This window comes from Tamandua tetradactyla, chromosome 23, assembly GCF_023851605.1.
Source record: "Tamandua tetradactyla isolate mTamTet1 chromosome 23, mTamTet1.pri, whole genome shotgun sequence".
Lineage (NCBI taxonomy): Eukaryota > Metazoa > Chordata > Mammalia > Pilosa > Myrmecophagidae > Tamandua > Tamandua tetradactyla.
In genome coordinates, this window is record NC_135349.1 from 54,502,636 (window position 1) to 54,526,894 (window position 24,259).

Sequence of the window (24,259 nt, forward strand, 5' to 3'; positions counted from 1 at the left end):
CGGTGTGACGGTGGGTCAGTGGCAGAATTCTCGCCTGCCATGCCAGAGACTTGGGCTCGATTCCCAGAGCCTGCCCACGTTGAAAGAAAAAAGTATGTTATAAAATGGGGGAAAAAATGAACGAGCAGTGATAGTGCAGGTAAGACACACTCGTCTTATCTTGCACCTGCAGAAGCAACCCTGAAGGGCACTGACGAGGCGGACTTAGTATCCCCGGCGAAGGACGGGAAGGAGAGGCGGATGCGAGCAAGGGCTCCTCTTCTACCCTCTAGTTTACCCCAAGCCGTTAGGTATAAGATTTATTCATACAGATAAGGTCAGCTTGAGTTCCAGGCCATCAAATCAAATCAAACCTAATATCCTGAAGAAGCGGAGACATCTCATTTTATACAAACATGATGAATTTCACATCTGGAGAAAATGCTGGGATGTACCGCACAGAATAGAAGGTAGAACTAAATAAAACCCCTCGCGAAGCAACTTCTCACACGCTCTGAACTTTTACAAGCGACCTGTAATTAGATATTATTCTCCCGCTAGCTTAAAATAAAATTGTTTGGCTGATTTACTGAACTTCATCCTTTGCTTGGTTCTAACATGCAGTTTTTCTTTAAAAGGTTCCAGTCTCCCACCAAAAGTAGTTATAAAATGCCTACTGAATTTACTGCATATAATGCTGAGACTCAAAAAACTTGTATTTGGTCCTGATTTACCCCTTGCTTTGGTTAAGCATGGCTTTGGGTCACTGAGCTGTTTCCTCAAATATAATATAGAAACGGTCCCAGAGGCTCTGTGCTAAGTGCTTTTTAGTATTCGCTCCCATTGCCTCACTTGGTTATAAGCTGTTTTGGAATTAAAATTTTCACTTTGAAAAAAAAATTTTTTTTTCCCCTTGGAAAACATGTTATATACCACATGGCATTTCCTATACTGTTTTCAGTTTTCTTACGGTGACTATTAAGCTGTTATTTTCATTTATTTACCAGAGCCTCAAAAGGAAGTCTCAAAGTGATTTATACCTAAACTTCAGGGCCTTAAGTACGAAAAGCTACTGACATCATTATACCCATAACCACTGGCTCAGGTAATGCTTCAGATGCCACGTTCATGCACACGGGTGTATATGAGAGGGTAAATTGCTGCCCAGGTTTAAAATTCTCTGAAGTACTCCTGTTAAATAAAACCTGAACTGGGCAGGAAAGAGACTCAAGCAGCAGGGGACAGCGTAAGCAGGGCTAGGGAGGAGGCCCGGCTCTGGGGACAGGCTTAGAGCGTGGCAAGGGGCAAGGCTCTGTAAGGAGGGCCCACGCCAGCCAGGCCGGCTCCACTGCAGGGTACTGCCGGCATCACCTGCCCCACGACCCCACCCTGCCCCAGGGAATTAGCCCAGATGGCCACCCAAGGCCCTGCCTTCCCCAGGGCGCTGTCCCTGCCCTGGGAGCTGGGCCTCTTGTGGCCGAGCAGAAGCAGGGGGAGCAGGTGGGAGGGCAGTGGGGATGTGGCTGGGGCCTCCGAGGACACTCTGGGGTCTGTCTGGAAAACCAGAGGACGTGGGCAGGGGCAGGCATCACGCAGTGGGGTCTGCCCTTTAGAAGCGCTGCCAGCTGTCCCGGAGCAGGCTGTGGGGAGGGGGTGGAGGCCGATGGAGTTTCGAAGGTGGGCCCTGGGGGCGGGGGGTGTGTGTGCCTGGGAACGGAGAGGTTTATTGACTCTGGGATCAATCAAAGGGGGTTCTCGGCTCTCTGGGTGGCTTCTCTATACCCCCAGTCCCCTGAGGGAGGCCCCCCATCACCCATCCAACAGCCAAGGGAAGTGAAGGGCAGAGGGGTGCCTGCTGGGGGGCTGGGGTTCTTTGTGGGGTGATGAGATTCTCTAAAACTGACTGTGGCAAGCGCTGCATAAGCTCTGTGGGTGCAGATGAGCCACGATTTGTCCCTTTAAATGGGTCTGCAGATTATGTCCTGAGGAAGCTGCTATATAGAAAGCCAAGAGAGAGCCAGGCAGGGGTAGCCTGGAGGGCACTGGCCCCTAACTGGATGTAGGGGCCCTGGGCTTCTCCTGGGAGTGCTCCCATGAGGTGGGGGTGGGGGGCGCCCTCTGTGCCCTGGTGCCTGGGAGTCTGTGCTGGGGCTGAGGGGGAAAGGCAGGACAGGGCCGAGCCCAGCCCCAGGGACAGCGAGTGCCCCATGGCGTTGGCAGGGAGCCTGCGGGGGCTGTCCTGACCAGCGATGGGGACAGGTGGCCCGGCTGGGAGCAGACAGAGAAGGGGCCTCAGTGAAGGGTGTTGGAACCTCGGGGCTCCCAGAGCCGGCCATGGCTCCCATTTTAAAATGTGAGCCCATGGCTGACACAGTTTTAATGTGAAATGCAGACTTAAGGCATAGTGTCACACTGTCATGCAAAAGGACGGACAGAGAAGACCAGTGCCACGTGCAGATATAGTAAAATAGGGTTTATGGGGGTGGAGGCAGCAGGGGCCAGCTGAGCCATTCTTGGCCCGCCGAGGGGACCCCCGTGGGGTGGGGCAGGGAACAGCCGTGACTGTCCCAGGGAATGGAGGGTGTCCTGGGGCCTGGGCGCGGGCCGTGGAGCCCCCCAAAGCGGTGTGGCAGCACTGCACTACACTGCCCTGCCTGGGGTCTGAACCCTCCACCCGCCAGTCGAGATGGAGGCGTGGAAGGGGGGAGCACGGTCTGGGCGGAAAGTGGGCCACCCCAAAGCGAAGAGACATGGGGTGCCTGTTCACACCCCTGCCCTCCGCCAACGGGACAGGTGTGACCGTGGGCCACCTATGACCAGGGCCCCGGGCCTGCAGAGGCAGCACAGGGCCAGCCCCAAGAGGAGCCCACGCACCCGGGTGCCCAGCCCGTCTGTGGATGCAGTGGTGAAAGCCGGCCAGCCTCGTAGGGGCCCCGGGGCCAGCAGGCCGGGCAGGTCCCAGGCCCGCGGTGGAGGCGCCACCCCCGTGTCAGCATGAGCCCTGGCATCATCCCAGCGATAGCCCCGGTTCCGGGAGGGCCCAGGTGGGGGGGCCCCAGGAGGCTGTCCCGGGGTCCCCGATGCCACCCCACTACAGCCCACCCCCCTGGCGGGCACTGCTGTTGCAAGGGCCATGGGCACAGCCGCGCCCTAGTGAGACATCATGGGGGATTTACTGGGGAGATGCACCTGCAGAGGCAGTGGATGGCAGGCTTGGGGCTGGGGGACAGGAAACAGCCACTGAACAAGGAAGCTCGCTGTGGAGGGGCCTGGAGGGGCCAGGCGGCGTGCCCCACCACCCCCGCTCCCTCAGCCGCCAGGAGCGCCCCACGAGGCAGCACGGGGGAGGAGGGAGTGGGCCTCGTGCCTCCATGCCGTCCTGCTACCTGGGGACACCTGGGCCGTCCCACTCCCAGGCACTCCGGGCGGGTGGGGATTCCGGGCGCTGGGCGCTGGGCGCTGGGTTAAGGACAAACAAAAGGACAGAGGCTGCACTGTGTCTGCTGGGCGGGAGGGGACAGCCTGCAGGGGACAGCGCAGCCAGAACAGCCAGCCGTGTCCCCAGACCTGCCCCCACCATTGCCTCTAGGCGGCCACAAGGGCAGTACCTGGAGGGGGTGGCAGCAAGGTGGGGTAGGGGACCGTGGGGGGCAGGGATGGGACGGCCACCGCCCTCTCCCGCTGTGCCAGGGCCACCGGAGGGCTCTGATGCCTTCGGAGGCATGAAAGAAACGTGTGGAGCAAAACCTAAGCGGAGGGAGAGCTGGGTCCCGGCGGGCAACGTCTCCTCGGGGCCTGGCAAGGCTGAACCGGACTCTGCATCATGGCGACTCGTCCGTCTTTATATCTTTGATTTTCCTGATTGCAAAGAAACACACACTCACTATACAAATTCAAACGTGCCAGAAATAACAGCCCAGACGGTCGAGGACCCCTGAAATGCCTTTCCCTGGAGAAAACCACTCACGGGAGCATCACTGCATGCCAGCGGCCACAACCTCACCGTGACGAGGCTCCCTGCGCCCGACGTGGGGTCCCCGCTTTCTGTGCGCACGTCCTGGGGCAGGCGTGCCCACGCCCCGCAAGCCCTCCCTCCTGCCCTGGAAGACCCACCAGAGCAGGGACTCGTGTCCCTGCCTGTTCGAGACGCTTCGTCAAGAAAAGGGGAACATGAATCGCCCTTTCTCACTGCAGTGGTTTTAAAATGTTCACAAGTTCTTCGCTAATTCCCCACGCACGAGGTGGGGCCTCACGAGACAGCTGCAGTGGCACAGCCCCACCCCACGGCCCCAAGGGGCCCACCACCAGTGACTCGTAGTACAGCCCAGGCCACAATCGACCTGAGACCATGAGCATCACCCCAAAAAGGAACCGGGCACCCCTTAGCAGCCACCCCAACTCCTCCCAAGTGTCTCATCCTGTGCCAGCCTGTGGCGACCACCAATCTGTCCCCTCTACACAGCGCCTTTTCACGCAGTACAGCCACGCTGCAGCCCGGGCCGGCACTTCCTTCCTGTTTAGGGCTGAACAATGTTCCATGCATGGCTGGACCGCGTTTTGTCGCCCCGCCCCTCACTGGATGGGCATTCCAGTTGTCTCCACTTCTTGGCTACTGCAGATGATGCCGCGGCGAACGTTTCCCTGCGAGCTTAGACCTGGAAGTGCGCGCGCTGGTCTGCAGGGGGCACCGTGGACTGCGCCCCAAGGCGGCTGCCCATCTCCCAACCCTGCCGCAGTGGGCCAGGCCAGTGTTTCTGGTCCCCTCCCATGCTGCCACCTTCTGTCTGTCTGATCCCAGCCCTCCCACTGGGTACAGGGTGGAATCTTATTCGATTTGCATTTCCCTGAGAGCTCATGATGCAGAACAGCTTTCCAGGTGTTTATTGGCCATTTGTATATCTTTTTTTGGACAAATACCTATTCAAGTCTTTTGCTCATTAAAAAAAATTGGGTTATTTGCCTATTTATTCAGTTGTAAAAGGTCTTTACATTTTTTGAATAAGCCCCTTCTTAGACATATAGTTCACAGATATTTTCTCCCACTCTGCAATAGGCATTTTTTTCACTTTCTTGTATCCTTTGATGCACAAAAGTTCTTCATTTTGACGAAGTTTGATTTATCTATTCCTTCTTAGTTGTCTGTGTTTTTGGTGTCACATCAGGTTTGCCAAACCTAAAATCACTAAAATTTACTTAAAACAAAAAAGAGTTTTATGACTTTAGCTCTTAAATTTACACCAATGATCCCTTCCGAGTTCATTTCTGTATATGATGTGTACTGGCTGGAAACTGTTAGGTACCTCAGGAAAGCCATGTTCTTCTAATCCAACCTTGTGGGGGCAGACCTACTTTTCTATCTCTTTCTTTCTTTTGCATGGGCAGGCACCGGCGATTGAACCCAGGCCTGCGGCATGGCAGGGGAGAACTCTGCCTGCTGAGCCACCGTGGCTGGCCCTGGGTGGGAATTTTTGATTGGGTTGTTTCCACGGAGGTGTGACACACCCAATTCAAGGTGGGTTCAATTCTTTCCTGGAGTTCTTTAAGAGAGAGAGCCAAGAGCAGCCAAGAGATGAAATCCAGAGTTTGCCCCGGAGACACTAAGAGAGGACACAGGGAGAAAGCCACTAGAACTAGATGCTGGAGGCAATGAACCAGGAGCAAGGACCAGCAGGTGCCAGCTACATGCCTTCCCACGTGGCGGAGGTGTCCAGGTGTTCAGCAACCTTTCTTCAGAGACCAGGCATCATCTTGCTGATGCCTTAAACTTGGACATTTTCATGGCCTTAGAACTCTAAGTTTGTAACCCTCATAAATCCCCTTTATAAAAGCCAATCCATTTTGGGTCTATTACATTTTGGCAGCTTTAGCAAACCGGAACATGGTGCAACTTCATTCCTTTTGCATTGGACTATTCCTTCTCCAATGTGTGGACTTAGCATCCACATCAAAAATCAAATGACCGACAGAATTCAGGGTGGTGGGAAAGTTTTGGTAATGGATGGTGGTGATGGGAGCACAGAATTGTGAATATGGTAAACAGGACTGAATTGTGTGCATCAAAGCAAAGTAGTTAGAATGGGACACGGTAAATTGTTTATATGGGACCATGATACTTTTTAAAGTCAACTGACCACAATAAGGAGGGCTGCATCCATTGAGCTGTATGTGTATCTTTAGTACCAGCCTGTCTTGGTAAGTATTTGCTTTAGGTAAGTTTCAAAATTGAGAAATGCAAGTCTTTCAACTCTGCTCTTTTTCAATATTATCCTTGTTCTAGTTTGCTAGCTGCCGGAATGCAATATCCCAGAAATGGAATGTTTTTAAAAAGGGGAATTTAAGTTGCTAGTTTACAGTTCTAAGGCCAAGAATATGCCCCAATTAAAGCACGTCTATAAAAATGTCCAAATTAAGGCACCAACAAGAGGTAACATTCACTCAAGAAAGCCAGTGACATTCGGGGTTTCTCTCTCAACTGGAAAGGCACACGGTGAACACGGCGATGTCTGCTAGCTTTCTCTCAGGCTTCTGGTTTCATGAAGCTCCCCCAGGGACATTTTCCTTCTTTACTTCCAAAGGTCTCTGGCCGTGTGGGCTCTGGAGCTTTTTCCAAAATAGTTCCCTCTTAAAGGGCTCCAGTAAAAAAGCCCACTTTGAATGGATGGAGACACACCTCCATGGAAACCATCTAATCAAAAGTTACCACCCATAATTGGGTGGGTCACATCTCCATGGATAGAAAATTCCTACCCAGCAATACTGAATGAGGATTAAAGGACATGGTTTTTCTGGGGTCCACAAATTCAAACCAGCACAATTCTGGGTCCCTGGAGTTACGCACGATTTTTAGAATCAGCCTTCCAGTTTCTGCAAGAATGCTAACCAGGACTTGGATTAGGGACTGAGTTACTCTGTAGATCAATTTGGGGAGTATTGCCGTCTTAACAGTATTATGTCTTCCAATCCATGAACACGGTATATCCTTCGTTTTATTCAGGTCTTCTTGAACTTCAGGAATATTTTGTAGTTTTCAGAATACAAGTTTTACACTTCTTTTGTTATACTTATTCCTAAATACTTTTCTCTTTATCTATTGTAAATAGAATTTTCTTAATTTCACTGTTGGATTGTTCATTCCAAATGTACAGGATTACAACTGACTTTGTATATTGACTTTGTCCCCCTTGCTGAGCTAATTTATTCTAATAGTTTTTTAGAAAATCCCTTGGATTTTCTATATATAGGACCATGTCACTGCAAATAGAGACTATTTTACTTCTTTTTGTCCAGTATGGATGTCTTTTAAATCTTTTTCTTGTCTAACTGTCCTGGCTAGAACCAGCACAACATTGATTGAAGTGGCCAGAGCGGACATCCTTGTCTTATTCTTGATCTTAGAGAGGAAGCATTCAGTCCTTCACCATTAAATATGTTACCTGTAGGTTTTCCTGATGGTATTCACTGAAATTCCAGACTCTCAGCAGAAAAGCAAGTCAAGGAAGTTCCCTTCTATTCCTAGTTTACTGAGTGTTTTTATCATGAAAGGGGGTTGAATATTATCAAATGCTTTTTCTGTCTCTATTGTGATGATTCCATGGTTTTGGTTCTTTATTCTACAGATAGGGTATGCAGAACCCCAGTTCTGTGGTTTTGTTAGAAGGACTCACAGGACTTACTATATATCATACCAAAGCTAAGATTTATTATAGTAAAAAGATTCAAAGCAAAATCAGCCAAGGGAAAAGGCAATGAGGTGACGTCCAGAGGAAACCAAGTGCAAACTTCCAACAGTCGTTCTCCCGGTGGAGTCACGTAGGACGTGTGACAGCACATGTGAAGAGCTCTCTACCAGGGGGGCTCGGCTGAGCCAGGACTCCAGGGTTTTCACTGGGGGTCAGTCAGACAGCACAGACTACCTGAGGGCCTGATGGCATTTGCTGAAATTCCAGACTCTCAGCAGAAAAGCAGGGGTTCAAAAACCTCATCGCACAGATTAGGCTCAGCGAGCCATGCTTAGTCAAGTTCCCGGATGCCAAGCAACGGCCAACCTCGCAAGCTGATCCAAGGTCAGCAGTCCCAGGCCTGCTATGTCACGTCTGTCCTGCGCATGTAGTGTATCATATTAACTGATTGTGGATGTTAGAGCGATCTTGCAGCACTTGGATAAACCTCTCTCGGTCATGGTGTACACGCCTTTATGTTGCTGGATTCGGCTTGCTGCTGCTTTGTTAAGGATTTCTGCATTGGCTTTCGTAAGGGATACTGGTCTATGGTTTTCTTTTCTTGTGATGTCTTTGTTCCGGGTACACCGGCCTTGTAGAATGAGCTGGGAATTGCTCCTTGCTCTTCCACCTTTTGGAAGAGTTTGTGAAGAATTGGTGGTAATTCTTCTTTAAATGTTTGGTAGCGTTCGCCAGTGAAGTCATCATGGTCTGGGCTCATCTTTGTGGGAGGTTTTTAAATTATTAATTCACTCTATTATAGGTCGATTATGATATTCTCTTTCTTCTTGAGTCGGTTTCCGTAGTTTGTGTCTTTGTAGGCATTTTTCCATTTCATCTAAGTTATTTACTTTGTTGGCAAATAGCTGTTCATAGTATTCCTTTACACCCCCCCCCCCCCACCTTTTTTTTTCTTCGCACGGGCAGGCAGCGGGAATCAAACCTGGGTCTCCAGCATGGCAGGCGAGAACTCTGCCACTATGCCACCGTGGCCCGCCCTAAAATCCTTTTTACTTCTGTAAGGCAGGTGGCTGCCCTGCTTTCATTCCTGACTTCAGCACCGTGAGCTTCCTCGATTTTTTTCTTGCTCAGTCTAGCTACAGGATTTGTCAATTTTGTTGATCTTTTTGAAGACAAACTTTTGGCTTTATTGTTTTTCTCCATTCTTCTTCTAGTGTCTATTTCATTAATTTCTTTCTCTTTTTTTTTGAGTTCCAATAAAACTTTACAAAAGCAGGTGGTGGGAGGATTTGGCACACAGGCCAACATCCCTCATCAGTTGTCACCCCTGCTATAAAAGGTTTCCTGAAACGTGCCGGGCAACCTGAAGGAACAGGGCGGCCTCTGTCATTGACATGCACACAGACTCAGGGTACTTCTGCCTCTGATACGGATCGAGATCTAAGGTTTAATTAAATGGACACACAAATATTCCTTTCAAGTGCCATCTAAACACATGCTAGCATCATTTTCTCTTCTCTCAGTTTCATCAAAAGCAGAGTCAAAATTCATTCTGGTGAGGTTTTCAGTGACCAGCGAGAAGAAGTGGGGCATGTAGTTTATGGGGGAGGAAAGAATCACTTTCCCGACTGAAGTGGTCCATGGGTCCCGATGTTGAGAACCTCTGCTAATCAGCAAGCTGTCCACAAGAAATGACACATATCCACCTGGTCACATGTGTGAGCGCCCAGAGGCACCTCTGCCCAGCACATAATTCTGTATCTCAGCTGAGCTCAGGCAAAGCTCCTATTTCTGGAGGGCGGCAAAGTTTGCACAATTGTTACATAGACTGTACCGGCTGCAGGGTAAAATGGGGTGGAGGGTTGGTAGATATTTCATTAATTTCTGCTCTACTCTTTATCATTTCCCTCCTCCTGCTGCCTTATGCATAGCTTACTCTTTTTCTAGTGCCTTAAGGTAGAAGTTGAAATGATTGATTTTAGATCTTTCTTCTTTTCTTTAACATAGATGTTTAAAGTTCTAACTTTTCCTCTACACACTGCTTTAGCTGCACCACGTGAGTTAGTATGCTATCTCATTTTCACTCACTTCAAAGTATTTCCTAATTTCCCTTACGATTTCCTTGACTCATTGGTTATTTAGGAGTGTGTTTAGTTCCCACAAAGTTATAAATTTCCCAAATTTCTTTATGTTACAGATTTCTTATTTCATTGCATTGTGGACAGGGACACTCAGTACATTTCTGTCGTTTTAAATTGACGGGGCTTCTTTAATGGCTGAGCGTGCGGTCTGCCCTGGAGGAGGTTCCCCGTGCCTGGGGAAAACGCACCCGCTGCTGCAGCTGTGGGTCTCCCCCTCGCTCTGCCTCCCGGGGAAGCTGGCCGCCGGGCCCCGAGGCCCTGCAGAGGCCTGGGCTGTGAGTGAGGGTCCCTCCCTGGAGCCGGAGCCCTGGCCCCTGTCTGGCCCAACCGCCCCCCAAAATTCTCCACCCACGGAAACTCTGAGAGGCACTACATATCTGCTGTTTAAAGCCACTAAGTTCGGGGGTAATTTGAGATACAACAGGTAACTAATACAATTACCCATAAATCTGCTGGGTTTCAGGAGTACATGTCTTGAAGCACGGTTGAACTTTAGGCAGAAGTTTCATCTTTTCTGAGAAAAAAATGAAAACATGGATTAATATTTCTCTTCTTGTTGAAATCGACAGAACCAATGACATACTTCTTGTCAATGCTGAGCTCAGGGCTTGAAGGATAAAGAAAACCAGGTAGAGATATTCTTGCAAGCAGTGGGGACAACCAAATCAATAGGCTGAGCCCTCATTCTTGGGGTTTACCCCAATGAAACTTGTCCCTAATTTTAAGCCTACTTAAAATTAGGCCTAAGAGTCACCCCCAGAGAACCTCTTTTGTTGCTCAGATGTGGCCTCTTTCTCAGCCAACACAGCAAGCGAACTCACTGCCCTCCCCTCGCTACGTGGGACATGACTCCCAGGGGTGTGGACCTTTCTGGCAATGTGGGACAGAAATCCTGGGATGAGCTGGGACTCAGCATTAAGGGATTGAGAAAAACTTGTCAACCAAAAGGAGGAAGAGTTGAAATGAGACAAAATAAAGTCAGTGGCTGAGAGATTTCAAACAGAGTCAGGAGGTTATCTCGGAAGTTAGTCTTACGCATTATATAGATATCCCTTTATAGTTTATGGTGTAGTAGAGAGGTTGGAGGGAAATACCTAAAACTGTAGAGCTGTGTCCCAGTAGCCACGTTTCTTGAAGATGATTGTATAACTATACAGCTTTTACAATGTGACTGTGTGATTGTGAAAACCTTGTGTCTAATGCTCCTTTTATCGAGGGTATGGACAGACAAGTAAAAATATGGATAAAAAATAAACAAATAATAGGGGGAACAAAGGTTAAAATAAATTGAGTAGACTGAAATACTAGTGGTCAATGAGAGGGACAGGTAAGGGGGTATGGCATGTATGAGTTTTTTCTTTTGCTGGAGAGATGTAAATGTTCAAAAAAATGATCATGGTGATGAATACATAACTATGTGATAATATTGTGAGCCATTGATAGTACACCATGTATAGAATGTTTGTATGTTGTTCACAATACAAATATTAAAAGGAAGAAAACCAGGTAGAGGGAGTCTGTTTTGGGGAGTCATTGGAATTCTGGTCTCCTAGCACCCACACTACCTGTGCCCGGTAAGATAAGCTATTCGAGGCCTGTGAGAGTCCGTCTTTGGTCCCTGACATCAGAAGGACTGGGGATCAGCTGGATCTTGAAGGCTGTATGCCTGTCACTGTGTCAGAGGCAACCCACAGTGCCCACTGCTGGTTTAAGCCAAACAGTGGCTTTCTCATGACATCTCCTTTCTCCTTTCCAGTAAAATCAAGTTTCTTTTGGCTTTTTTAAACACTTTGGATTCATTTCTGTTTTTAAAGATGTAGCTCTTAATACAGACACACACACATACATGCACATACACATGCACATACACGCACACGCGCGCACACACACACACACACTAGCACCCTTTTCCAGGGCAGAAGATAATCATATGACAATCTTAAGGTTGTCAAAGGAGATTACGGTCCAGAAAAAAGTAAAAAATTCCTATACTAAAAGGAAGACCAGAAAAGGCAGCTGGAGGTGGGATGGATTGGGTGTGTTTCCCGGTTAAGCAGCAGGAGCCAAGAGAAAGGAGAAACTGAAGATTCTAGAAAGAGGGCTGGGCTCCCAGAGGCACGCGGTCACGGAGGCCCCTGTCTCGGGGCTGCACTGGCGGAGGCCGAGGTCCCCACGGCCCTTTCCGCCCCCCACCCTGCCCCGGCCCGCACCTGGGCCCTCCCGCCGGGTGGGGCCGGGGAGCCGCTCGCGCTGCCTCAGGGCCTCCAGGCCAGCCAGGTCCGGCTGGTGGCAGTGTCCCCGCATCACGGTCACGCGCTGACCCTGGGAGATGGCCCGGCTGCGGCAGCCCAGCCGAGCCTGGTCCCGGCACATCCAGTACACCTTCTCCCCGGCCGCCTTCTCCTTCCTGTACAGGAACGAGTCGTACACCAGGAACCTGCCGCCCAGCGACGTCCTCAGGAACTCCAGAGGCTGGAGGGGGCCTGCGGAGAAAGTGGCCATCGGGAGCTGCCCCGCAGGGCCCTCCCCGCTCCCTGCCCTCCCCCTCGGCCTGCCTGCAGGGGCGCGACGCTGCCGCCCTCCAGCCCGCTGAAGGCTGCCCGGCAGCCCCAGCCCACGGCAACTCCACTCCCTGGGGAGACTCCCTGACCTGCCCCCAGCTGTGCCCTTGATGGCACGGTCCCCCAGCAAGGGTGGCCTGGGTCCCGGGACGCCCCGGCCCACCGCGCGGCCAACTCTCTGGAGACTCACCCAAAGCGGAACCGAAAGGTCCCGTGTGCTGGGAGGGGGTGGCCACGCTGAACCACGGAAAGGGAAGTAGGAGGTCTGGGGTGGGGGTGGGGAGACCGGCCCACGGACACGAGGGGGGTGAAATGGGGCGGCTGCCATGGGGCCCGCCTCCCACCCCTCCAGCGGCTGCACCCTGAGTGCGCAGTGGGCCCTCAAGCCAGGTGGACAGATGATGGACATGGCATGTGCAGGAGGGCAGTGGCCCTGGAAGGTGGCCTCGGGTCTGGGGCTGAGCCACACCTGGGCCCTCCCGCCGGGCGGGGCCAGGGAGCCGCTCGCGCTGCCTCAGGGCCTCCAGGCCGCCCAGGTCCGGCGGGTGGCAGTGTCCCCGCATCACGGTCACGCGCTGGCCCTGGGTGATGGCCCGGCTGCGGCAGCCCATGCGGGCCTGGTCCCGGCACGTCCAGTACACCTTCTCCCCGGCCGCCTTCTCCCGCCGGTACAGGAACGAGTCGTACACCAGGAACCTGCCGCCCAGGGGCGTCCTCAGGAACTCGGGGCCTCCTGCAGGGGAGGCAGAGGCGGGCAGGGCTGGGACCCGGGCACTCACCTGGGTGCAGAGCAGAGGGCTGGGGGGGGCCCCTTGCCTGCAGCCAGGGAGATGCCTTGGGAATCGGGGTCCAGGCCACTCCCCAGACCCAGTGCGGCCAACCGGGGCTCCTCTTCCTGAGGCTGGGAGCGCTGCCTGGGAGTGAAGGAAGAGGAGCTGTACCCGTGGGGGCCTGGAGCCTGGCCTGGGCTGTGCTCTGTCCCCTCGGGCACCCAGAGGCGGTGCGAGCGTCTGGGAGGAACAAGAGGAACTGTGGCCGGGCCACCACATGCAGCTCGGGAGCGAGATGAGGTGGTCAGCAGGTGGGGTGGGTGGGGGCCAAGGGCCCCCTTCCTGCCAGGCACGGGGACCACACAGGTGGCTGGAGATGGCCTGGGGGGCGACCAGCACATCCAGACAGCAGAGAAGCACTGAGGGGAGGCTCAGGGAGGGAGCAGGAGCTGGGGGAGGGGCCCCCAAAGAAGCCAGAAGAAAGACGGGGGAGACAAGGAGGAGAGGTGCAGCGGGGTGAGGCCCAGGAACTAGGAGAGAAGCTGCAGCACAGCAGCCCAGGGCACCCCCTTCCCGGACAGAGCTGGGGGACATGAGATGAGGGGGAAGCAAGCTCCGTGAGCAGGTGAGCTTTCTGGCTTCCTACTAGAACGTCAGCCCAGGCAGCCAAGGCCCACAGGTCAGCAGGGACAGGCAGGGATGACAGGAGACCAGAGATCCACGGAATTAGAGGCTGCAGGGGAAGCCAGGAAGCAGCCGGTTGAATCCAGTTGCGAGGCCGGGAGGCTCCGAGTGGGGTCCTCCGAAGGTGGGGTCAGAGCAGGCCCCAAACGGGTGGACGAGGTGAGGTCTGCACAACGTGCAGGAGAAGCTCAGACCCCTAGCTGGCGGGGCAGCCGGCAGGCATCCCCCCACAGGGTGGGCAGGGCAGTTCCCAGGCTGAGGGTGGGGTGTTACCCGAGGCGGGACAGGAGAAGGCCTGTGGCCCAACCCTGGCACCCTCACCCCGTCCCTGTCTTCCTGCCAAGTTCCAGAATGCCAGCAGCCAGGTTTACCACCCGGACAGGGGTCCTCCTGGGACAACCCCCAGCCCAGCGAGACCCCCACACGCAGACCTCGGGTCCCGCCTGGACACGCTGCCCCCGCCCCACTGCCAGTGGTCAGGCCCACCCAGGGTCAGCTGACATTCGAGAAAAGCGAGCCTGAGAGATAGAGGCCAAAGAAAGCAAAGGGAGAAAAGGGGGAGACCGAGGCTGTGGCTGGGAGACACTGGAAGGAAGGGAGAGGACGCGCCATGTGGGAGCGAGACGGAGCAGAAGGGTCGGGGTACAGACTGGGACCCTCAGGTAGTGCCCCCGAAGCAGCAGCACCCGCAGGGTCTGCTGTGATGAAGGACTGAGAGGAAGAAGATGTGTATCAAGGACACAAATCCCCCTGTAGGCATGCCCTGGGGGTACCTGCATGGCCAGGAAGCCAGGACATAGGGGCCCAGAACCCCGGACACAGGCCCCGGAACCCCGGACACAGGCCCCGAACCCCGGACACAGGCCCCAGAACCCCGGACACAGGCCCCGGAAACCCGGACACAGGCCCCAGAACCCCGGACACAGGCCCCGGAAACCCGGACGTAGGGCCCGGAACCCCGGACACAGGCCCCGAAACCCCGGACGTAGGGCCCGGAACCCCGGACACAGGCCCCGGAACCCCGGACACAGGCCCCGGAACCCCGGACATAGGCCCCGGAACCCCGGACACAGGCCCCGGAACCCCGTACGTAGGCCCAGAACCCCGGACGTAGGGCCCCGAACCCCGGACGTAGGGCCCCGAACCCCGGACACAGGCCCCGGAACCCCGGACGTAGGCCCCGGAACCCCGGACGTAGGGCCCGGAACCCCGGACACAGGCCCCGGAACCCCGGATGTAGGGCCCGGAACCCCGGACGTAGGGCCCGGAACCCCGGACACAGGCCCCGAAACCCCGGACGTAGGGCCCGGAACCCCGGACGTAGGCCCCAGAACCCTGGACACAGGCCCCAGAACCCCGGACATAGGCCCTGGAACCCCGGACACAGGCCCCAGAACCCCGGACGTAGGCCCCGAACCCCGGACGTAGGGCCCGGAACCCCGGACGTAGGGCCCGGAACCCCGGACACAGGCCCCGAAACCCCGGACGTAGGGCCCGGAACCCCGGACACAGGCCCCGGAACCCCGGATGTAGGGCCCGGAACCCCGGACGTAGGGCCCGGAACCCCGGACACAGGCCCCGAAACCCCGGACGTAGGGCCCGGAACCCCGGACGTAGGCCCCAGAACCCTGGACACAGGCCCCAGAACCCCGGACATAGGCCCTGGAACCCCGGACACAGGCCCCAGAACCCCGGACGTAGGCCCCGAACCCCGGACGTAGGGCCCGGAACCCCGGACGTAGGGCCCGGAACCCCGGACACAGGCCCCGAAACCCCGGACGTAGGGCCCGGAACCCCGGACGTAGGGCCCGGAACCCCGGACACAGGCCCCGAAACCCCGGACGTAGGGCCCGGAACCCCGGACGTAGGGCCCGGAACCCCGGACACAGGCCCCAGAACCCCGGACGTAGGCCCCGAACCCCGGACGTAGGGCCCCGAACCCCGGACACAGGCCCCGGAACCCCAGACGTAGGCCCCAGAACCCCGGACGTAGGCCCGGAACCCCGGACGTAGGGCCCGGAACCCCGGACGTAGGCCCCGAAACCCCGGACGTAGGGCCCGGAACCCCGGACGTAGGCCCCGAACCCCGGACGTAGGGCCCGGAACCCCGGACGTAGGCCCCGAAACCCCGGACGTAGGGCCCGGAACCCCGGACGTAGGGCCCGGAACCCCGGACGTAGGCCCCGAACCCCGGACGTAGGGCCCAGAACCCCGGACACAGGCCCCAGAACCCCGGACGTAGGCCCCGGAACCCCGAACACAGGCCCCGAACCCCGGACGTAGGGCCCAGAACCCCGGAAGTAGGGCCCAGAACCCCAGACGTACGGCCCAGAACCCCAGACACAGGCCCCGAACCCCGGACGTAGGGCCCCGAACCCCGGACACAGGCCCCAGAACCCCGGACGTAGGCCCCGAACCCCGGACGTAGGGCCCGGAACCCCGGACACAGGCCCCAGAACCCCGGACGTAGGCCCGGAACCCCGGACGTAGGGCCCGGAACCCCGGACGTAGGCCCCGAACCCCGGACGTAGGGCCCGGAACCCCGGACACAGGCCCAGAACCCCGGACACAGGCCCCGGAACCCCAGACGTAGGCCCCGGAACCCCGGACGTAGGGCCCCGAACCCCGGACACAGGCCCAGAACCCCGGACGTAGGCCCGGAACCCCGGACACAGGCCCAGAACCCCGGACACAGGCCCAGAACCCCGGACGTAGGCCCAGAACCCCGGACACAGGCCCCAGAACCCCGGACGTAGGGCCCGGAACCCCGGACACAGGCCCCGGAACCCCGGACACAGGCCCAGAACCCCGGACGTAGGCCCCGGAACCCCGGACACAGGCCCGGAACCCCAGACGTAGGCCCGGAACCCCGGACGTAGGCCCGGAACCCCGGACACAGGCCCCAGAACCCTGGACGTAGGCCCCAGAACCCTGGGATGTGGGGATCTAGAACATCGGAACGTGGGGCTCCAGAACCCCAGGATGTGCAGCCCCAGAACTCCGGAATGTGGGGAACCCAGAACCCCGGGACGCAGGGCCCCAGACTCCCAGGGCAATGGCACTCGGGGGCAGGGCTTGACAACGTGGTAAAATGACGTTTAACCTGCCTCACTGCCCAGCCACTCGCTCCACTGGGAGGAGAGGAAGAAATAAGCATGTTTCCGGCCACACAAGGCACAAAAGGTAGGTCACCTCCCAGGGACTCCTCCTCAGGGGGAGGACATCAGCAAGCAAGGAAGTAAACCAAGATGAGAGAGATGTGGGGCCCAGCCCAGGGACCCAAACGACGGGAGGGCAGCTGTGCGGGTCGGGGGTCCCAGAGGGTCACACGGCAAGGCCTGAGGCCTGGACCTGTCCGATGTGACCCACGGAGGACAAAGCTTTACAGCCGGGCACAGGTTCGCAACGGGCAGGCAGGAAATGAGGCCAACGAGTCAGGCGGCCGTGGCGCTGCCAAGGAATGGCCAGGGGAGAGGGGAGCGTGGGCCCAGCTCCCGGCTCGGCCTCGAAGATGAAAAGGGAAAAACTGGGCGACGAGCAGACTGAGAGGACGGGGGCGGTCCCGAGAACTAAATCCTTATTTTCTCTCGCTGGAGGTGGATAGTGAACAATTTTCAGAAGTAAGCAACACCCTCAGGGCCGGCTGAGTGCTCCGCGGCGGCCTGGAGCGGGGGTGCTGGGCCTGCAGGGCCGCCCCCAGGGACACAAAAGCGAGATGAAAACGGAGGAAGGACAGGCAGAGGGAGAAAATAACAGGTCTCAAGTTAGAGGAAAGGTGGCATCCAAATGGCCAGAGGCGACTCGCGGGCTGTGGGCAGGGGTGAAGACCTGGTCAGTTCAGAGGCACGACAAGGACGGAGCGTTTATGTCACCCGAGCCTGGGGGCCGAGGCCTCCGCGGGAACCGAGCAGGCGGCAGCGGGAGCTTGGGAAGGAGCCGAAAACCAGGGGAACGAGGCCTGGCTCTGGCCAAGACGACCCCAGAGTTCAGAACAGCTGGAGGAGGAAGAAACGGGGTCCAGGGAAAGCGCGCCTCTCCCGGGCTCTAACCGCCTAAACTGTGGGCCACGCTGGGACTGGAAGCGTCCAAGCCAGGAGCCGGCCTTTGGGTGCCATTAACTTCCCTGGGGCACTACAAATTCTTAAACAAGGAAAGCAAGAGGAGGAGCAGGAGAGCCCACCATGTGCTGCTGGGTGTTCAGGGAGGTCAGGCGGAGGGTGGGGGCAGCCAAGCAGGGGGGACATCCACTGGGACAGCAGGACGCTGGGGTCAGGGCAGGAGGCCACGAGGTGGGCCCAGGAGGGAGAGGTGAGGAGAGGGGAGAGCGAGAGAAGCTGCCTCGAGGAGCTGCCCGCCACCCCGCACCTGGGCCCCCACGCTGGGCGGCGCCGGGGCGCTTCTCGCGCTGCCTCAGGGCCTCCAGGCCGCCCAGGTCCGGCGGGTGGCAGTGTCCCCGCATCACGGTCACGCGCTGGCCCTGGGTGATGGCCCGGCTGCGGCAGCCCATGCGGGCCTGGTCCCGGCACGTCCAGTACACCTTCTCCCCGGCCGCCTTCTCCCGCCGGTACAGGAACGAGTCGTACACCAGGAACCTGCCGCCCAGGGGCGTCCTCAGGAACTCGGGGCCTCCTGCAGGGGAGGCAGAGGCGGGCAGGGCTGGGGGGCTGCATGGGCAGTGGCCTCCTGCATGGCCAGGCCTGCCCCCCACATCAGGACTGGACTCAGGCCACTGTTCAGAGGATGCAGACTCACCCCCGTCGGGGTCCGGGTCTGGGTCCTGGTCCTCGGCAGGGCCCCCCTGCAGGGCCTGGGGCCGGGCCGGGAGCCCCTGGTCTTTGACCTTTGTGCACTTTCTGGGCCTGGGTCTGGTGAGGGTCAGGGGACCGGGGCCCCTGCAGTAGAACAGACTGTCCACGCCCCGGAGCAGCTTGTCCACGGGGGCGGGGCCGCCCGGCCGGGCCTGTAGGGCCTCCAGGGCCTTCTCCTGCTGCCGCCGGGCCGCCAGGCCCTCGACGTCGGGCGAGTGGCAGTGCCCCCGCATCACAGTGACCCGCTGGCCCTGGGTGATGGCCCGGCTGCGGCAGCCGTGCAGCACATGGTCGCGGCACGTCCAGTACACCTTGTCGCCCACGGCCTTCTCCCGCTTGTACAGGAAGGACTCGTGCACCAGGAAGCTGCCGCCGTAGCAGGTCCTCAGGAACTCCAGGGGCCGCGCCCCGCCTGTGTGGGAAGGGCGCGCGGGGGCACGGGTGAGGCGGGGACTGTGCCGGCGTGGGGGGCACTCCCTGGGTGCAGACAAGGGTGCCCATGGGGTTTTCTCCTCGACAACTGACATTTGCCACAGCTCCCTGGGTGGGGCCTTGGGGTGCACAGGCCCATGGGCGACACCCCAGTTCACGGCCACAGTCCTGGGCGGGGCCCAGCGGGGCCCACCCACAGCCCACCCTCTAGGTCAGGCCTGGTCACGTTTTGGTTTTAGGGCCTGTTTCTAAAGCTTGTATTTTCTGAGTACATAATGCATGCACACGGCATAAAATTCAAATGGCACCAGAGATGCCCAGGAAAGAGGAAACCTCCAGGGACCCCCAGACCGGGGCACTGGGCAGCCCTTGGGGGCAGCTTCTCACACCAACTGCGGCTGGGCTGGGAGGGTCCCTCACGGGCCTCCCAACGCAAGCTCGCCCCACAGCACTCGGCCGTCCCAGCGGCCGGGAGGGGCTTCCACAGCCAAGCGTGTTTCCCGCGGCTTCAGGGCAGCCATGAGGTGGGGCTAGAATTTGAATCTGGGGTTCAGAGCCCAAGATCCCCCCGCTACACTGTCCTCCCCAAACTTCAGCGACTCCCAGAATAAAATTTATGGGCCGCACACCAGAGCCTGCTGAGCCAGAAAGCTGCAAAAGAACCTGGGATGCCAGGTATTCCGGAACCTTCCAGGGCCTTCCGAGGCCTTCCAAGGCTTCCCTGGGCAGTGGGTCTATCCCAGGGGCTCTACAGTTGGTGTGACGTGTTCATACTTTGAAAAGTCCTCTGACCTCGAGGATGTCTTATAACAGATGTGGACCCCCACGTTTGTGGCTGGGTACAGAAAAGGGCCCCACTTCCGCTCCCACTCCCCCTGGCAGCCTACGGGGGGCTCACCTAGCCCCAGCGTCGGGCGTTTCTTGGGGGGCAGGCTCAGCAGCGACAGCACCCGGAGCCCTTCGTCCTGGGTGGCCGGTTTGCTCCGCCCCAGCCCGGGGGCAGGCTCCTTGGGTCGCAGCCATGGGCCCAGCCCCTCCGAGGGCTCCTCCGCTGGGCCCTGTGGCCTGGGGCTCTCTGGACGGCCAGGCCCCTCGGCCAGGGCCAGGCTGGGTGGCTTCTGCCGCTGGCGCCGGGCCCGCAGGCCCTCCTCATCGGGCGGGTGACAATGCCCGCGCATGGCGGTGGCCCGTGCGCCCCGAGTGATGGCCCGGCCCCGGCACCCCAGCTCCACGTGCTCGCGGCACTTCCAGTACACCTTGTCGCCCACCGCCTTTTCCTGTTTGTACAGGAACGACTCGTGCACCAGCAGGCGGCCCCCGAACGGTGTCCTCAGGAACTCCAGGGGCGCAGGGGCTGCGAGGGCAAAGGGCGCTGGTTAAAGGGGCCAGACGCGCGGGCGGAGCGAGGGCTGCCTCCCTGTACCTGGAGAGCCCGGACCTGAAGGACACCCTCCAGTCCCGGGCTGTGGGCAAGGGGCCTGGGGTGGGAGACGGCTGCCGCTGCTCGGGAGGTGGGCACTGAGGAGCTGAGGGGACGCGGCAGCCCCTTCTGTGCTCAGGGGGGCCTCAGCACCAGGGTGCTGTGCCCGAGGGACGACACCCCTCACACCAGCCAAGAGCCGGCCCCGAGCAGAGCAGGGACAGGTGGCCCAGCCAGCCCGCCGGGACAGGGGTGCACAGAGTCCAGCCTGGGATCTCAGCTCTGTTACTCTTCTGCTCTCCCAAACCAAGTCTCAAGAAATAGGCAAACCTCAGAAAGTCAAACACAAGGTACTATGTGACCTGGGGTTCCGCTCCTAGGTATGCAACCCAAAGAACTGAAAGCAGGGGCTCACACAGACCCTTGCACACCAATGTTCATGGCAGCATTATTCACAATAATCAAAAGGTGGGAGCACCCCATGTGTCTATCCACAGATGAAAAAGGAAACAAAATGAGCTCTACGAAGACAACGCAATAGATTTGGCTATGAAAAGGAAGCGTTCTGAGCCATGCAGCAACACAGATGAGCCCTGGCGACATGATGCCGAGTGAAATGAGCCCTGGATGCAAAGGGACAAATACTGTCTGGTTTCACTATCTACTTGGACTATCTAGAACAGGCCAATTCACAGTCAGAAAGCAGATCAGGGTGACCAGGGAACGGGGGAGGGAGGAGCAAGTGCCACTGCTTAGTGAGTGCAGAGTTCCTACTGGAGGGGTGCAGTGTTTTAGAAAGAGACTGGGGTGATGGCAGCACAACGTGGCAAATCTAATGCCACTGAATTGTAAACTTAAAATGGTTAAAACTAGAAATTTTATGATTTTACCACAATGAAAAGAGAGGAAAAAGCAACTGCCAACAGTGCCCAAAGACCCCCAGAAAGCTGTACTCCCCTCGGGGACCACGCGGGGACAGCGGGAACTGGCACTCACTGAGCACTCACCGCGGCCGTGTGCTGCGTCAGGGGCCACACCGGTGGCCACAGCCAGTTCCGACAATGCTTTGGGGAGCCCAGTTACCCGTCCTGGTTTGGAATGAGGAAACTGAGGCTTAGCCCCAGGAACAAACCGCCAGTCCATGGCAAATGGTAAAGCAGGGTCTTACCCAAAGCACGACCCGGGAGCCTGAGCTCTGGCCAGACAGGCGAGGCTGTTCCCACCAGCAGGGCTCAGGAAAGACCCCAGACCCACAGCACAGGTCCTGTATAGAGACCCAATCAACGTTGGGCTTCACCTCGCCTGTTCCTGGTTTCCCACCTGAGACCCCCAACAGAGGCAAGCTCTGGGAGGGGGCTCGGTGTCCAGAGGGGGCCGTGAGTGAGAGAGGAGCAGCAGGGCAGCCTGCCACAGCACGGTGGGTTCAGCCTGGCAGCCACGGTGTGCATCGCACCACCCAGCGGGAGCCCTCCAGCATGCAGGTGTGAGGGCATGTGGGGCTTCCGCTGGAGGGTGACAGGGCTGGTGAGCGCTGGTAAAGGCACTTTGCACCTGGGACCTGCAGCAGCTCCAGAATGACACAGCGCCTAGGCCTCTGGAGAAGCTGACCATGCAGCTGGGGGCCGGAGCCCAGATGCACTGGCACGGCCTCCACCACGTGTCGCTGGCCTTGAGAGGGACTCGGGCAGGTGGCCCGGGGAGCCCACATGACCAGAAAGGGGCGGAGTCAGGATTCCACGCCCCTCTCCAAGGACACCTGTCTGGGCCCCTGACTCCAGTGCCACCTGCCTCCCACCAGGGGTCCCCGAGGACCAGGGAGGCAGACGGGGGAATGGAAGGGCCAGAGCAGAGCATAGCTGCGGGTGGCAGCTCTGCAGTCACACGCATCCTGGGGCCTCACCTGGGTCCAGCTTGCGGCGTTTCTGCTCGGGGGCCTTGGGGTTGAGCTGTACGGCCTCCTGTTCCCCCGCCGGCAGGGTCTCCTGGGGGGTGCTGGCCAGGGGGGCGGGGCTGGACATCTCCAGGGAGATGACACAGTGCACCCCCTTACCCTCAGGGTCCAGCCCATGTTCACTCTGGTTGGAGGCCGTGAGCAGGACGAGCTTGGAGAAGTCCTTGGGCTTCCTGGGGGCCGTAGGGACGATGTCAGTGCTGGGGTCAGGGGCAGGCTCCTGGCCGGCCTTGGCGCTCTCACCCTCCTGCTCGCCGGGCTCAGGCAGGGGCATGCTGGGAGCTCAGCCAGGCCTGCACCTCCGCCTCCTCCCTGGTAAGGAAGCTGGGGTCCAGGGTCTTCCTAGAGGAGGAGGCAACATCCCAGTGAGGGGGAGAGCACCCCATCTGGGGCTCTGGGAGTGGCCGGGAAAGAAGGGAATGGTGCTGAGAACCCAGGTGGGGGCGTTGGCCCCAGGGCTCCTCTTTGGCAGCCCCCGGGCACCTCATCACCCCTGCCCAGGCCATCCCGCCCCGCAGAGCAACGAGGCGGGGCCGGCGACCTGGGGAGGACCTGGGGACCAGCCGTGTTCAAAACCGCCTGCGCCTCCAGGGTTACAGCAGCTCCAGACAGGTAAGGGTTACGGCCGGAAGCACCGCCCACCAGGCACACCACCCCACTGCCGATTGGCCCTATCAGACGTCAGTCCGCCCGCAGCCCGCCCCCTGGCTCCCCGGCTCCGCACTCCCCGAATTAATGAACCAGGCCTATCCCCGCCCGCGGCCCCCACCGCGCCCCGCACCGCCGCCCTGGCCTCAGAATCCCCGTGCGTCTCCCGCCGTTTCGGCTCCAAGAAGTGCCTGCCGCGAGAGGCCTTGCGGTTCGGCCCTTGCTGTCCTGGGAGAGCCGGGAAGGAAGCGGGGTGAGCGGCCACAGGCAGGGCCCAAGGCACTGCCGGCACTGGCAGACGCGTGTGCCCTCCGGCCCGCAGCCCCTCCAGCCGCAGGAGCCTCGAGAAAGAGCCTGGGAAAGCTGGAGCGAACCGCCGAGGCACCCTGTTATCACTCAACAGGCTTAATAAGAGCAGGGAGCTTCTGTTAGGCAGCCATGGGTAACTGATACACGTGGACAGAAAAGACCAGGGTAAGCGGAGGGGCCGCACCGGGGTGCATCCTTTCTGTCGGGGTGATGGGAAAGTTTCGACAATGAATGGATGGTCGTGATGGCAGCACGACGTTGTGAATGGAATGAGTGCCACTGAACGGTGCGCTTGAAAGTTGTTAAAATAGGAAATGTAACGTATACATGTTACCACAATACAAAAATTTAAAAAACGAAATAGATTATCGGATAGACCTGGCAAGTGACCGAACCTAGGGACTTTCAGCTTTTGATTAATAAAAAAATATAACAGTTATAAAATATCAGACATAAACGCTCTTTTGAACCACAGGCTGGCCAGCCACCCACATTCTACAGCTAGAGGCTCACAGTTAAAGGGGAACAAAAAATTAAAAGACAGCAACTGAGAAGTATTTAAACCACCTGTAGCAGACTATATAGTAGCATCAACAGGAACGAGTTTGTCTGTTAATTTCTGATTAATGAAAGTTATCCCTTTGTGATTCAGAAATTTCCCATTTTTATCCATTTAGGCTGGATATAAGATCTCCCCCCTCTCCTCAGTGTGCATACTTGGTCCTGACGTGGAGCACGTGCCTCCACCCAGTTAGTTCCCTTGGTCTCACCCCCATGGCCCCTGGAGACCCTTTCTCAATATTCGGACCTTCTCTATCTGCAAACCTCTCTGCCTTCGCCGGTTCTTTCCATTTGGACAATCTATGTGTTTGGGTCT

At 57.7% G+C, this 24,259-nt stretch overlaps 1 protein-coding gene across 6 annotated transcripts in view; it reads right to left on the reverse strand.

The window, feature by feature from the left end:
* Positions 1-2,437: 2,437 nt before the first annotated feature.
* Positions 2,438-24,259, reverse strand: part of FLYWCH1 (FLYWCH-type zinc finger 1) — a 32,058-nt gene continuing 10,236 nt past the window's right edge. For 2 of the 6 annotated variants that reach the window (XM_077142058.1, XM_077142059.1), the window contains 8 exons: positions 22,375-22,767; positions 19,953-20,408; positions 18,567-19,034; positions 18,180-18,443; positions 12,830-13,093; positions 12,010-12,282; positions 10,241-10,313; positions 4,133-9,336 (listed from right to left, as the gene is read on the reverse strand). In XM_077142058.1, coding sequence (XP_076998173.1) covers positions 9,135-9,336; positions 10,241-10,313; positions 12,010-12,282; positions 12,830-13,093; positions 18,180-18,443; positions 18,567-19,034; positions 19,953-20,408; positions 22,375-22,699 — 2,325 coding nt within the window. In that variant the 5' untranslated portion in view covers positions 22,700-22,767 and the 3' untranslated portion in view covers positions 4,133-9,134. Of the gene's footprint in view, positions 3,838-4,132; positions 9,337-10,240; positions 10,314-12,009; positions 12,283-12,829; positions 13,094-18,179; positions 18,444-18,566; positions 19,035-19,952; positions 20,409-22,374; positions 22,768-22,966; positions 23,154-24,259 lie in introns of those variants that run through there. The other 4 variants (XM_077142060.1, XM_077142062.1, XM_077142061.1 and 1 more) reach the window with 4 other exon arrangements.